Raw genomic sequence first — 16,528 nt, forward strand, 5'->3', positions numbered from 1 at the left:
AAGGCCAAATATTTTTTCAGAGCTAGATGCAGACAAAAAATTATTTTGAATTTGCAACCTGATGGAGGTCAGTATAGGTGGACTAATAGAACAAGTCCCACACACTGCTAGAAGGCCAAATATTTTTTCAGAGCTAGATGCAGAAAAAAATTATATTCAGTTTGCAACCTGATGGAGGTCTGTATAGATGGATTAATAGAACAAGTCCCACACACAGCTAGAAGCCCAAATATTTTTTCAGAGGTAGATGCAGATAAAAATTATTTTTAATTTGCAACCTGATGGAGGTCAGTATAGATGGACTAATAGAGAAAATCCCACACACTGCTAGAAGGCCAAATATTTTTTCAGAGCTAGATGCAGATAAAAATTATTTTTAATTTGCAACCTGATGGAGGTCAGTATAGATGGACTAATAGAGAAAGTCCCACACACTGCTAGAAGGCCAAATATTTTTTCAGAGCTAGATGCAGAAAAAATTATATTCAATTTGCAACCTGATGGAGGTCAGTATAGATGGACTAATAGAACAATTCCCACACACAGCTAGAAGCCCAAATATTTTTTCAGAGGTACTGTAGATGCAGATAAAAATTATTTTTAATTTGCAACCTGATGGAGGTCAGTATAGATGGACTAATACAACAAGTCCCACACACAGCTAGAAGCCCAATATTTTTTCAGAGGTAGATGCAGAAAAAAATATATTCAGTTTGCAACCTGATGGAGGTCTGTAAAGATAGATTAATAGAACAAGTCCCACACACAGATAGAAGCCAAATATTTTTTCAGAGGTAGATGCAGAAAAAAATATATTCAGTTTGCAACCTGATGGAGGTCAGTATAGATGGACTAATACAACAAGTCCCACACACAGCTAGAAGCCCAATATTTTTTCAGAGGTAGATGCAGAAAAAAATATATTCAGTTTGCAACCTGATGGAGGTCTGTATAGATGGATTAATAGAACAAGTCCCACACACAGCTAGAAGCCCAATATTTTTTCAGAGGTAGATGCAGAAAAAAATATATTCAGTTTGCAACCTGATGGAGGTCAGTATAGATGGACTAATACAACAAGTCCCACACACAGCTAGAAGCCCAATATTTTTTCAGAGCTAGATGCAGAAAAAAATTATATTCAATTTGCAACCTGATGGAGGTCAGTATAGATGGACTAATAGAATGATGCTATGCCCAAAAGATTTTACTTCACTAGGTGCAGTAAAAAAATTGGTATTCTATACACAGGTGGTATATCTTGCAACACAGATAGGCTACTCCACTGACTAACACACTCTGCAATAGGCCAAAAAGGATTAGCTTTGCTAGATTCAGCCAAATGCTGTGAAAAAAACTTGCACAGCACTGGCACAGACCTGCCTGGCAAAAACTGATAGGAACTGATGTAACCTAGTCCTGAAAAGGACTCCAATTACAATTAGTCTTTACTCCCACAACCTATCTATTTAAGAGCACAGACCTCCCTGATAAAAGTCGTAGGAAATGCTGTAACCTAGTCCTTAAAAGGACTGCAATCACAACTATTCCCTACTCCCAAGCTATCTGTAGATTTGTGCGAAAATTGGCTTGAAATTAACAAGGTATAGCGCACACAGCAACAGCGGTGCCGTCTAACACGCAGCTGCAGCAGTGAGAAAATGGTGGCGACGGGGAAAATGGCTTGGTCTTATAGGGCAAGGACATGTGACATACACTGCCAATGACACATGCCCTTGCTTGTGTGAAAAAAAGCACTTCGCTCCGTGTGTGCGCTGCTGATAGGCTGACAGATTGCACCTCCCCACTGTAAATGCGGGAAAGAGAAAAAAAAAATGGAGATCTTCATTGTTCCTGCAGAGATCCATCCCCTGCCCCTCCCCCCACCCCGCTGTACACTCAAACTGCGTATTAACATTAATTTTCATCATTACTGAGAAAAAATCCAGTTATGATTTTGGTGCACGAACAGTTATCGAACATAACCTCGAACAGCCGAATTTTTCTCAAATTGTTCGTGTTCGCCGAACGGCTCGAACACCGTCCAAAACAGCTCGAATTTGAGATTGGCGAACAGTTCGAGTAGAACAACGCTCATCTCTAGTCATCAGGCGGCTCCTTCCCACCGCAAGCCCTAATTGCCCACGTAAAGGTGATACCAAAGCCAGGAAAAGATTTATCTTTTTGTAGCAACTACCGTCCCACTTCTCTAATAAATATAGACATAAACATTTAAGCAAAAATGATCTCAAGGAGACTGGGTCACCTTCTGCCGAATTTGATAAACCATAATCAGGTAGGCTTTATACCTGGGCGAGAAGCAAGGGATAACACCATATATCATTTATAGACAGAGGGGGGTGACCCCACATGTCTCCTGCCAATTGACGCTGAAAAAGCGTTTGATAGGGTACACTGGGAATTTATGTCCCAGACGCTTGAAGGTATTGGACTTAAAGAAAAAATGTTGCTGAGAATTGCGGCGCTTTATGCTTCCCCCACCGCTCAGGTCAAAGTTAATGGATCCCTAAAATGCCCGTTTCATATACGCAATGGCACAGTAAAGGCATTATCGCCTTTACTGTACAGTGGTGACCAAAAGTATTGGCACCCCTGCAATTCTGTCAGATAATACTCAGTTTCTTCCTGAAAATGATTGCAATCACAAATTCTTTGGTATTATTATCTTCATTTAATTTGCTTGCAAGGAAAAAACACAAAAGAGAATGAAGCAAAAATCAAATCATTGATCATTTCACACAAAACTTCAAAAATGGGCCAGACAAAAGTATTGGCACCCTCAGCCCAATACTTGGTTGCACAACCTTTAGCCAAAATAACTGCGAACAATTGCTTCCGGTAACCATCAATGAGTTTCTTACAATGCTCTGCTGGAATTATAGACCATTCTTCTTTGGCAAACTGCTCCAGGTCCCTGATATTTGAAGGGTGCCTTCTCCAAACTGCCATTTTGAGATCTCTCCACAGGTGTTCTATGGGATTCAGGTCTGGACTCATAGTTACATATAGTTACATAGTTTATAAGGCCGAAAAAAGACAAGCGTCCATCCAGTTCAGCCTATTTCTTGTGCACTGCAGCTATTCAGCAGCTTTGATCCAGGGGAAGGCAAAAAAAAACCATGCGGTATAGGCCAGTTTACATCATTGAGGAAAAATTCACTTCCCGACACCAATCTGGCAGTCAGATTAAATCCCTGGATTAATTAACTATCACTAAGCATAAGATGTAATTTTATTGTTCTCAAGAAAGGCGTCCAGGCCGCTCTTGTACTCATTAAGTGAGTTGGACATCACCACTTCCTCTCCCAGAGAGTTCCAGAGTCTCACGGCTCTGACCGTAAAGAATCCCCTTCTATGCTGGTGCAGGAACCTCCTTTCCTCCAGACGCATAGTGTGCCCCCTCGTCTTTGTCACCATCCTTGGTATAAACAGGTCATGGAAGAGATCTCTGTACTGCCCCCTGATGTATTTATACATGTTTATGAGGTCTCCCCTAAGCCTTCTCTTTTCCAACGTAAATAGGCCTAATTTTGACAACCTCTCTGGGTATTCTAGTCCCTCCATTCCCTTTATTACCTTAGTGGCCCTCCTTTGTACCCTCTCTAGCTCCAATATGTCTTTCCTGAGCACCGGAGCCCAGAACTGTGCACAATATTCTAAGTGCGGCCTTACCAGCGCTTTATACAGAGGAAGAACAATGTTCTCATCATATGCCCCTATTCCTCTTCTGATGCATGCCATGACTCTATTTGCCTTCGCAGCTGCTGCCTGACACTGGGCACTCCAATTTAATTTGCTATTAACCAAGACGCCCAGGTCCTTCTCCATGTCAGATTTCCCCAACGGTTTCCCATTTAATATGTATGGGTGACTGCTGTTTTTCTTTCCCATGTGCATGACCTTACATTTATCGGCATTGAACCCCATTTGCCATTTTTTGGCCCAACTCCCCAATTTATCTAAATCCTCCTGTAGCTGTGCCCTATCCTCATCTGTATTAACTACTTTACAAAGTTTAGTATCATCTGCAAATATTGCTATTTTACTATGCAACCCTTCCACTAGATCATTAATAAATATATTAAATAATATAGGGCCCAAGACAGACCCTTGAGGCACCCCGCTAGTAACCCTGACACACCCCGAGTTTACTCCATTGATAACCACCCTCTGCTTTCTATCACTCAGCCAGCTATTTACCCACTTGCACACATTATCCCCCAGACCAAGCATTCTCATTTTATATACCAACCTTTTGTGTGGCACGGTATCAAACGCTTTGGAGAAGTCAAGGTATACAACATCCACTGACTCTCCCCGGTCCAGCTGTGAGCTCACCTCCTCGTAGAAGGCGATCAGGTTTGTTTGGCAGGAGCAATCCCTCATGAATCCATGTTGATATGGAGTTAGACAGTTATTATCATTAAGATATTCTACAATAGCATCTCTAAGAAATCCTTCAAACAATTTACCCACAACAGACGTTAAATCTGACTGGTCTATAGTTCCCAGGGTCACTTTTACACCCCTTTTTGAATATTGGTACCACATTTGCTTGGCGCCAGTCTAGTGGGACAGTCCCTGTCCATAAAGAGTGCTTGAATATAAGATACAGCGGTCTGTCTATCACATTACTTAATTCTTTTAGTACCCGGGGGTGTATGCCATCTGGGCCTGGTGACTTGTCTATTTTGACATTATTTAGGCGTTTCTGAACTTCCTCCTGGGTTAGGTGGGTGATATTTAGCGGAGGGTTTACTTTATCACTCTGCATTTCCTCCCATAAATTGTTTTCTTTTGTGAAAACAGTGGAGAAGAAGCTATTGAGTAGGTTTGCTTTACCCTCATCGCCCTCTATGATTTTACCCAGGTTATTTTTCAATGGGCCAACTCCATCAGTTTTAATCCTTTTACTGTTTATATTGTTAAAGAACAGTTTGGGATTCGTTTTACTTTCCTTGGCAATTAGTCTCTCTGTCTCCTCTTTTGCTATTCTTATTTGTTTCTTACAGATTTTGTTTTTTTCCCTATAAGATATTAGCGCTTCCTTACTGCCTTCTTGTTTAAGTTTACCAAAAGCCCTTTTTTTGTTTTTCATTGCCCTCTTGACTTCCTTATTTAGCCACATTGGCTTCCTCCTCATTGCTGGCCACCTTAGAAGTCTCCAGTGCTTTTTCTCAAACCATTTTATAGTGCTTTTGGAAGAGGTTCTTTATCCACCATCCGCACAATCTTGCGTTGAAATCTCTCGTCAATTTTTCTTTTCCGTCCACATCTAGGGAGGTTAGCCACAGTGCCATGGGCTTTAAACTTCTTGATGACACTGCGCACAGAAGACACAGGAACATTCAGTCAGGTCTTTGGAGATGGACTTGTAGCCTTGAGATTGCTCATGCTTCCTCACAATTTGGTTTCTCAAGTCCTCAGACAGTTCTTTGGTCTTCTTTCTTTTCTCCATGCTCAATGTGGTACACACAAGGACACAGGACAGAGGTTGAGTCAACTTTAATCCATGTTAACTGGCTGCAAGTGTGATTTAGTTATTGCCAACACCTGTTAGGTGCCACAGGTAAGTTACAGGTGCTGTTAATTACACGAATTAGAGAAGCATAACATGATTTTTCAAACAGTGCCAATACTTTTATCCACCCCCTTTTCTAGGTTTGGTGGGAATTATATCCAATTTGGCTTTAGGACAATTCTTTTTGTGTTTTTTCATTGAAGACAAATTAAATGAAGATAATAATACCAAAGAATTTGTGATTGCAATCATTTTCAGGAAGAAACTGAGTATTATCTGACAGAATTGCAGGGGTGCCAATACTTTTGGCCACCACTGTATGTATTAACCATGGAACATTTGGCAATCGCAATACGCAACAACCCATCAATACAATGAAGATCCAATCAGAGGAACACAAGCTGGCGCTCTTTGCAGATGATATACTCTTATATGTCACATCCCCAATCACTAGTTTTCCCAATGTTATCTCAGAATTGAACAAATTTGGCTCCTTAAGTAATTTCAAAATTACCCACAAATCTGAGATGTTGAATATATCACTACAACCAACTTTGGTATCCTAATTATGCTCCTCTTTTCCGTTTAAATGGCACTCGAATTTCCTCACTTACCTAGGCATAAAATTAACTGCAAAAACATCACAATTATATGATGTCAATTATAAGACAGCTTTACATAAGACAGAACTTGATCTGGAGAAATGGAATAAATTACAACTATCTTGGCTTGGAAGGATAAATGCAATTAAAATGGACCTTCTACCACAGCTCTTATATTTCTCCCAAACAATTCCCCTCTTCCTTACAGCTTCATTTTTCTCCAGACTCAAGAAGGCAATAACAAGATTCATATGGTCCAAAAAACACCAATGCATATCCTATTTTTTACTAAGCAGATCAAAACAGGCTTGGAGGTTTGGGTCTTCCGGATTTTTCTCTCTATAATTATGCTTTGCTCGGAACCTATACTTTAGATCTATTTCACCATAAAAATAGCAAGACATGGGTTGAATTGGAGGTGGCTCTCTCTCAATATAACCGTTTGGCGACTTTATGGTCAGGAAGAAATGCAGATGAACATAGTGCAACTCTCTCCTTTCTCACTAGGAACCTGGTCTTATTCATTAGACATAGCAACAGATCATTTCATTTGTCATCCATACCAGGCCCATTAACAGCAATTTCCGACAACCCAGCCTTTCCGGCAGATAAAACAATCTTTCTCAACAAACACAAAGACAAATATCCAATTGTTTATGATTACATAGACCACTCGGAAATAAAAACACTACAGGATTTATTCTCTGGAATCGAACCTCCAGTAGGCTCATGGTTCTTCTATGAACAAATCAAAAGTTTCATCAACACGATATCTAAACAGGCTAATATTTTTAGGCCACTCACTTCTTTTGAATTCCAGTGTCTGATGAGGAACCCGCCAGACCATACCATCTCTCTACTATACAAGATATTCCAAGAGAATCAAATGACATCACATGATCCCCCTTCATTCTTCTCAAATTGGGAGAGTGACCTGGGAAAACCCCTATCACCTGAGGACCGCTCTAAAATTCTCCAATTCACATTCAGATCCTCACGCTGTTCACTGTTCCAAGACGGAAGCTACAAGATACTATCTCGGTGGTACAGGTGTCCATCTACTATTCATTCCATGTTCCCTACAACTCCAGACACATGTTGGAGATGTTGGGAGGAAAGGGGCTACTCGCACAAATGGTGGTGATGTCCTCCAATTAAAAGTCTATGGCTAGCAACATTTGATCTATACAACAAAATGTCTTTATACAAAATCCAGCCTACTATGAAATTAGCCTTACTATCTTTATGTGACATCTCCATCTCCCGATTTAAGAAAGGCTTACTTAGACACTTACAGCTATCAGGAATTTAATCCCCCACTATTGGAAACAAACAAACTCCCCATCACGCTCTGATTTTGTATCCAAACTTAATAATATTCTTAGAATGGAGCAATTGATAGGCCAAAGCACTGGGAACTCGGACAAGATATACAACACCTGGGCGCCTTGGATTGCGTTCACAGAAACTTCAGAGCTGACCACCTGGTTAAATTGAAGTGGAATAGCAATCAGCAGCGTTAGCTCTTAATATTTAGTATTTAGCATGTATATATACTCTCAAAATAAATAACATTTATTGATACATTTTAATGTGGTATTTTATGGATGTGACCTGTCTTCACGAAAATTAAAATAAGACCTACAGAAAGAGAAACCAATTTCCTTCACCCCCTCCCTAACTCTCTCCTACTCTCTCTTATTATCCCACCCTTCTCTTAATTACTCCTAGTTTGTTTTAACCAGTATACTACTCTTCATTTTCTTTCTCTACCCTTCTTTCTATAAGTTACATGTGATTACTAGTGTTGAGCGAGCACTAAAATGCTCGGGTGCTCGAAGCTCGGGCTCAGCTCACCGTGATACTCGGGTGCTTGACCCGAGCAATGAGCCCAATGTTAGTGTATGGGAGACCCGAGCATTTTTGCGGCAGCACCCCCGGCAGTCTGTAGAAAGCCTAAAAAGTGCCCAAAACGATAGTGACAATGCTCAAAAGGTATTAAGCCACTTTTACGGGCTCACAATAAAAACGTTCAAAAACGAAACTGAAACGGTTTTCCTGTGAAATATGTTAAGGAACTTCCTTTCCAGGGTAAAGACTTGTGTATAAGGTAAAATAAATAGCCAAAAACAAAAATACTCCTCCACACCTTGGGCTATGTTCACAAGTAGCATTTTTTATGCGGTTTTGCACTTTTGTATTGCTTTCAACCGTGACAAATGCATTCACCGGGAAATGTCATTTAAACATTTTACAACCTTATCTGGCCATGTGCTGTGTGACACATGCATACAGTGCTGAAATGACATGGGAACAGCATGGGGAAGACCCCTGGAAGCATCTATGACACCCAGGTCACTGACTAAAAGTGTGCCCATCAGAAGTGATCCTAGCCGCAACAGAAGATGCAGACTTGCGACTATCCCCGTGAGTAGTAAGAGTACCCACCTCTCGTCAACACGCCCACTTCCGTTTTTTGACAGGTAACCCGCCCCTTTTTGGCACCTGTCCCGCCTCCAATTCCGGTCTAAACCCCTCCCCTCTCCTCCCCATTCTCCGCCCACTCTCCGCCCCTATGTGTGTCAATACCTGTTACGTCAGTTCCGTCCCCGCCCCCGGAAGCCAACGCTTACCACCCCTATGTGTGTCCAATATCTGTTACGTCAGTTCTGTCCCCGCCCCAGAAGCAGCCCATGTTCAGCCTCTGTTACGTCCCCCATGACTGCCCACATGCCCTACACCCAAGGTTGTAGGTTAATGTGTAAGCGCCGTATGTAAGAAAAACATGTCAAGACATGTTTTTGTGAGAAAAGGCAGCCCCAGGATCCCTAGGGTTAGCATTCTGTAGTGTTCATAATAATAATGTAATAAAAGTGTTTAAAAAAATATACATTTATTGTAGATTCACTTAAAGGTATAAACAAATCAAGAAATGTAAAAAGGTGTAAATAGATTTCAAAATATAACATTATGCAAGCAAATATATAGGTTACAATACATTTCAATGCTAATATTTAAAAAGTTAACCATGCGCTCGTCGACAGCGTCTCTGTAAGGTTGTAGGATAATGTGTAAACTTGGCACATTACCCATTAACAGCGGCTCGATTCTCTGTAAGGAAATAGGTAATGTGTAAGCTAGGCACATTCCCCATTAGCTTTGTGTAAACCGAATTGCTAGAAGGCGATCATGCCCTTCACCCCCATATAGGTTAAAGTGTAACCACCTTATGTAAGAAAAAACATGTCAATACATGTTTTTTTGTGAGAAAAAGCAGTCCCAGGGTTAATGTTAACTGGCACAGCAAAATAGATTGAATGATTTATTGAACAAGAAATACTAAGATATAAACATTTTTAGTACACATTTCAAAAAGGAAATATTGTTATAAAACCACATTAGTTCTATAGCAGAAATAGAGCAAGATCATGTTTTGCAGGGCGGTTTGCAAACCTGATTATAATCGCATAATGGCGTATGTAAAATCGTGATAGAGTTAGAAAGATTTTGTACAAATGCATCTACTAGGCGATCATTATGTTTTAAATCATTTGTAAAGTTTTTCAGTAATCGCTTCAATGTTATTCCCACAGTGACGTGATACAACACGGAAATACAAAACTGTCCGCAAAAACTCGACATAGAGTCTTGCAGCTGGCGGTTCTGATAGCAATACGTTGTGGTGTTTCTTCTTAAAAATTGTATAATAGTATTCGGAAATACGGCGGCGTCAGGTTGTAACCTGCAACTGTCAAAAAATAAGGATTTGTTCCTGTATAGAATAATGAGTAGCCAATGCGTACCGAGCTCTTCCGAAGAATCTGTGCTGACGATATAGGCTCTAGGTCTATACCTGATAATATGGCATGGTAAGAGGTCGCAGGGAAATACCCCGCCAAACATACTCCGAGTAACGGGATTTCGGCTCAAAGTGCATGAAAGTTGCATAGTATTCATTATAGACGAAATCCACTGTGGAGTCACAAATGTTTAATTAAAGTCGTATAGGACTTCTCGACGTTGGTTAATCTCCAGTACAGCCGTGTTGACAGCATAAACAATCATATTCACCGTGTGTGGTGTGGCATCAGCAAAATGAATTTCGGCCCGTAGGTTACCCGTTTTAATGAGCGAAAAGTGAGCGCTCGGTTCCTGATCCGGCGACAAATCGAACGCGAAGAAAGTGTAGCCGCTCATAAAATCATCACAGTCTATGCTTAATCCTGCGTCGGCTTTTTGTTTTCCGGAGATGTGAACGAGAGCCATATATTCCCTCACAGCATGTTCAGCGTTAAAATTAGGGTGAAACGGCTTGGCGGGGATCTGCTGTCCATCCAAATACAGAGCAGTGTGGTTGATCCTATAATGGTGAAAGCAAAGTGGATTTTTCTGGTAACTGCCGCTGAAGGCCTCGTTGTCCACAAAGTAAAGAATCACCGTTTTTGGTATCTGGCCCAGAAAAAGATTTTCATGATTACTATTTCTCGTTCCTCCAGGGATGCTATAGACTTTCAAACAGGCTCTGTCTAGAGCGTATTTAGCGGGGCTTGATAGAAGAGCTTGGCTGTGACCGATCCTGACGGCTGGAGAGACTTGTACTCTCTTTACGTAGAGGGCTGCGTTCACAATCTTAACCTTAAACTGTTCCTGTTCGGGAGTCATAATGCAAAACGAGTCCTTATTTCTTGATAACTTGATCTTAAGATCTAGACCGTTCAAAATGAGTTTCGGTTGATTAAAAATGTCACCGAAGATCGGGCCCACGAGTTCCACAGGCCTTGAGAGACGGGCTGCGTGGGCTCTGCGGGCGAACCCATTATTTTGATTTTCGCCGTCGAGTACGGTGGTCTGGTGATGACCTGCAGTGTCTTTATAGAATAACCCCGCTGTAAATTGCGATCTCAACGCTTGCGTACTGTAGTTTAAAAGCGTTTCAATGTAGGCCCGGTAACTATAAAGGTTATCAGATTGTGAAATCAAACGGTCCCCCAGAGTAATGTCCACCTGATTGAAAAGTGTGGCTATGGGGTAATTAATAAGTCCCACACGCGTGCCGGCAGCGAGAACCGTACCGTCCTGTTTCAGGATGCGGCACTGGACGTTCAAGAGTGTATTATTTAAATCGTAATAATATTCTCCGCTTCCCGATACGAAAAATTCCAGGGGTGCGTTATTGGCTAGAGCGGCGATGGGTTGCACCTTGACAAAAAACGATTTTTCGACGATAGTCTGCGTGGGAGGCACGGTAAAGATATCCAGTTCGCTTTTAGCGCACTCTATCAACGCATCGTGAATAAATGCCATGACCTGTTATTAGAAGATGTCACTCGTGAGGCGTCTTGCGGACTTCTGACGCGAACTCGATTTACGTTGAGCGGTGTTATTCATGAGGCGCGGCGGGAATCACGGTGAGCGGGGTCTTTTCGCTCGTGGTAAAGAGTTTCTTTTTCTTTTACGCGATTTTGTGGTTACGTAGATTAGTCCGCCGCCCTCTTGATTGTTTTTAGAGGTGCGATTCAATCTGTCCACTACGGCCGTAGACATACTCGTGATAGCGTCTTTAGCAATGTTTCTTACGGCTGTTTTTACATGCGGTTTGACTAGTTCTAGGCCTTTTCTGAAAAGACTTCTAAACAGACCACCGAGACCGGCGCCGTACATGTATTCATCACTGCGGAACCCCTCTAAGCCATGCCCTGCTTGAGCTACATAGTACCGGGCGTACAAGGCGGGATCGCCGTAAACTCTTTGAAACATCATTTTTACCATGGCGTAGTCTTGCGAGGCCTAAAATGTAATCGCACTATACACTTTCTGTATCTGAATTTAACCGGCGTAGCCTAGTCCGACATGACAGTAACAGTTACGGAGTCAAAGTGTTGTTTGCACAGCGGTATGTAATCTGGCCGCGAGTAGCGCACTGTGATAATATCGTTATCATCGCCGCTAACTTCTACCGTCCGTAACAGTGGAACGTAGCTGTCGCCCACAAGCTGATGTTGAATTATATCAGTGTATACAAAAAGCGAATAAAAACCCGCCTTTGAATTGGGGTAAAACCGCCGATTCCACGGCATTAAAGCTGCGGGTGAATCATCGATGGTCTGTAGTGCGAAAATAAATTTTAGCTTAGTACCCAGAGCAAACTGTATAGGGGATGGGTCAGGTAGGATTACCTCTCGACGTAGATCATCATAAGGTATCCTATAGGCAGGCGTGGATAAATTCAGCGATTCTATTCGCGCATTGACTGTACCGACCAGCTTTTGAATGTTCGGGTAAAATCCTGATTTTACATGATAAACCTCTAACGGCTCGTTGTGTTTAGCAGCGTAGAAGTTCCCTTCAAAAGCGTCGAACGTGTTCCACGTATGGGGATACTGTATTTCCGTTAACGGCACTTCATAAGCTCCTGAAAGATGAAAGGCCTTTGCTAGCTTGGTGGTGTAACTCGAAATAGTATTTTCGGGTAGATTTTGGATGATGAATTGCTAGGTAGTGTAACGTAAAACGAATCGTCTTCCATGCTTTATATGGTCGTTAATTGATTTTCTTCTATCCAACTATTGAATTTATAGGGATATCTGAGCCACTTCACAAAATAATGAGTTGCACCGCGACGCCTGCGTTTTTTCAACACTTTTTCAACTTTGTAGATCCTATTAGCGTCTTGCGGCACCTTTTGTAGTTCGTCTTCATAAAAAGACCCTTCTACGTTTTCACCGCTCAAATCGTTTAATGCGTAGAGAGGTTTTCTGAATCGTGTATTTACGGACGAGACCACGAAAATTTCACGCGTGTAGGTTTGCTCGTAGCCTTTTGAAAAGATATGCTTATGCCATACAATCCGGACGTTATCCCCTGGTTTTAATAGAGGTTTAAATCTTTTCGCTGCAGAGACGTCTTGATAAGCGCTGCGCCATATGGTCATGGAGTTAGCTTTCGTGACAGAGGCAGGACTGCATCTTATAGTGCGATGATAAGCTTTATTGTAAGAGTGCACTAAATCAAGTAATACGTCTATATATCTCAATGTGTTATGAGCCGTTAAATAGCGCCACATACGAGCTTTCAACGTGCGATTAAATTTTTCCACGACCGCAGCTTTCACTGTATTATTCGCAAAGAACTGATAAACATTATACTCTTTACAAAGCGTAGCGACGGGCTTATTCATAAATTCTTTCCCGCGATCCGTTTGTAGTTTTTGCGGGATACTTCGTTCGCTTTTAAAAATCATCTCAAAAGCTTTTGCAAGCTCCTTGCCGGTCTTGGTCCACAGGCTGATGACCCAGACGTATTTGGATAGAACATCTATGACCATTAAAATATATTTTAAACCGTCGTTATCGTTAGCGTAGTCATTGATGCAGACGAGATCCGCCTGCCAGAGACTATCCACATCGCTAACTATGATCCGATTTCTGATAAACCGTCTTCTTACAGATTTGTGTAGAGAATACGCTTCTTGATCACTAAGCCACTCTGCGACAGTATTTCTATGCAGGCCATATTTCTTAACGGCATTATAGAGCCGCTGTATCCCTCCGTAGGAACCGGGACTCTTTGCTGTATAATAATGCTTGTGTAACAGAGTTTCGACGTTAGGCATTTTGAAAACAAAATGGTGCCGGATTTAGATTCAATCCTTAATTAACTAGTTATTATAGTCATACAGGGTAAAACTGTTATGGATTGATTTTCCCATTCTAGGTAACATTTTTAGTATGACGCAGCAAAAAAACTATTCCCAGGCTATGAAGTAACATTAACTAGCCATATCAATCAATACAATAATGTTAATGATTATTTGTTTCTGACAAGATAATTAAGGGCAGTCCTTAATTAACTAGCTAATATAGTTATACATGGTAAAACTGGTATGGATTGATTTTTCCCAACCTACGGAACATTTTTTTAGTATACCGCAGCAAAAAACTGCTCACGTGATGTAGTCAACTGTGTATATATATCCGTGCGAATTGTTCATTCAGATTATCAGAACACTGAGTCTGAAGAGGTGACAAGATATTGAATACCGTCAATGTAAGTAATTATCTTTTAGCATATCATGGGACTGTATAATGTTTATTTAATACTGAATGCCTGATTGTCACCATTATTATGTCTTGTATATTAATTTTTAATTGTAATTGTTGTAAGTATTTTATAGTTTATGCGCTTATTTTGTCGCTATATATTGTATGACATTATGCGCTTGTTACAGATGAACCGTAATTTTAATGATCACGGTGCCGGCGAGGAGCAACTCACGGACAGCCAACTAAGTAAGTAAAGTTTTAGAGAGAATGTGTGAAAATAAAGTTATAGGATGGGGGATACCTAGCACGCTTTTATTTTATTTTAAAAGCTAGATTCCTAGACACCGATATGGAAGAGGAATGCCACGCAGCGACACAGTGTCTGATGGCTGAAGCGCAACGTGAAACAGTCTCTGGGGGCCGTCATGTTAATTTCGATCTAGCGGAAGATCCTCAATACCCAGACTCACAGGAACTACTGACCGAATCGCAGCAATTGGACGCTGAAGTAATGGCCGAGTGGTCCCAGGATAACTCCAGGACCTTGGATATACACAGCCTACCTATGTATGGTAAGTCCGGTAACAAAAAGCTCTTTGTACTCTACATTATCTTGTGAAGTTTTGTTGTAATTCGACGTCTATTTATTTCAGAGAGTTTCATAGATTGTACAGTCTCTGACGATGACCGTCCGTCCGCCAACACCAGCGACGATGAAGCTTGTACGCAACAGCCTGTATATTCAGTCACAGGCCGGGATATCTGGAGCCCTATGTACCCGTCAACATCTACAAGAAGGTATTGTCAACTACAAATGTCGCCGTGCTCTACAATAGAACGGCCAGCTGTGTGGCAAATCACTGGTTATTTATTTCAGAGACCATCATCAATTTAACTGGATCAGACGATGAAACAGAAGACAAAGAAAATGCTTCACTACTCGGTATCGGTACAAGAACCGAAGAAAATTATACACACCCGTCAACGTCTTATTCATCCCCCACCCAACCGCTCTGGAGACCTATCAACCTGACGTGTAAGTTTTTTAAACCGTACTAATCCGTTACAACAATGTTTACTCTCATTTTCCTATTTTGCTAAGATGCGCCATAGATTAATTACGAGCTCTCCATTTTCTTACGCAGACGCGCCTAGAAAGACAGCACGTAGACAAGCCTTCAGAACTATTTTTGAGAAAAAAGAATTTGAACGCAGGTCGCCGCTGGAACATCTGTGGGAGCAACCCACTCAACTTAAAGAAGTAAACCCTCCGCACCCCTCAGAGCAAAAAGCTACAAGTAACTAATTTCATCCAAGCCCTAAAACCAGATCTGTCAACAAAAGCGGCAATCTAAATGCAGGAACCTCGACATCCCATGATTCTGAAACAATCTCTGCAGGACCCTCAGGTAGGTCAATGAGTATTGAACCAAATGTATTACGGGTTTGTGACACTATAGCTACACCACAGAAGCCTAAAGTTCAGAAACGGCCGCGTAACACCACAATACGGCCAATAAAACCTAAAAAACAGAAAACTTGAGACAGTATATCATCGTACAAACAATGGCCCCTAGATGTAAAAAGAGTATTTAACAACCTATACAGTCATACCATGACGCTTATCAATGCACACAATCATTTAGCTTACCTGTTGGATCGTTGTACAGAACTGTCCGCACAGCGTCCGGATAGAGTCAGCATTTCAGAAATAATGGCTTTAGAACCGCTGTACACAGAGGCTGTTGAAGCCGTTAAAAACCTACCGAGGGCTCGTACATTATGACTAGGCATGACGGGTCGCGGTATGAAACGCAGACCCCCGCGTAAAGGTTTTTTCAATAAACCACGCGTCATAAAACGTTGTATTAAAAAAGCAACAAACGCTACACGCGCGTTAAAGAGGCGAAAAAAACTAAAGAATAGGGTAAAGCGCACTGCTATTGACTCACCACACGTGACGCAAGGACGACCCTCACAGAACACTACAACGCTTCAGCTTTTGCCGACAGTCGTTACTGAGACGGCAGAGCGCGAATCCTCGATAGATTCTCAATTCCTAGACACGCCGCAGAATTCCGCGTCGGATACACCTACAGTCTCCGGCATTGAAATCTTGAACAATGATCGACAAGATGCAGCGCCACAGTTTTCACCTCCTCATACATCGGCCATAAGCGAACATTCATGCTTTTTGGAACACATATTTCATGTTCGTAGAGAGATGAGTAACCTCAACGCCTATCAGTATATCGATCATTTTAGATTTGTGAATTTAGACCGTATACGCTCCTTTGAAGAAAGTTTGGAGATCATAAAGGTTCTATTCAAACGTTACTGGA

At 41.5% G+C, this 16,528-nt stretch overlaps 1 protein-coding gene across 1 annotated transcript; it reads right to left on the bottom strand.

The window, feature by feature from the left end:
• Positions 1–10,134: 10,134 nt before the first annotated feature.
• On the bottom strand, positions 10,135–11,448 carry LOC141258588 (uncharacterized protein F54H12.2-like). The gene has a single exon (XM_073673559.1). It carries the CDS (start codon positions 11,446–11,448, stop codon positions 10,135–10,137), a length of 1,314 nt encoding a protein of 437 aa, XP_073529660.1.
• Positions 11,449–16,528: the final 5,080 nt, after the last annotated feature.

Source organism: Phyllobates terribilis, unplaced genomic scaffold (assembly GCF_046119375.1).
Source record: "Phyllobates terribilis strain yellow unplaced genomic scaffold, ASM4611937v1 Scaffold_3__8_contigs__length_932513732, whole genome shotgun sequence".
NCBI lineage: Eukaryota > Metazoa > Chordata > Amphibia > Anura > Dendrobatidae > Phyllobates > Phyllobates terribilis.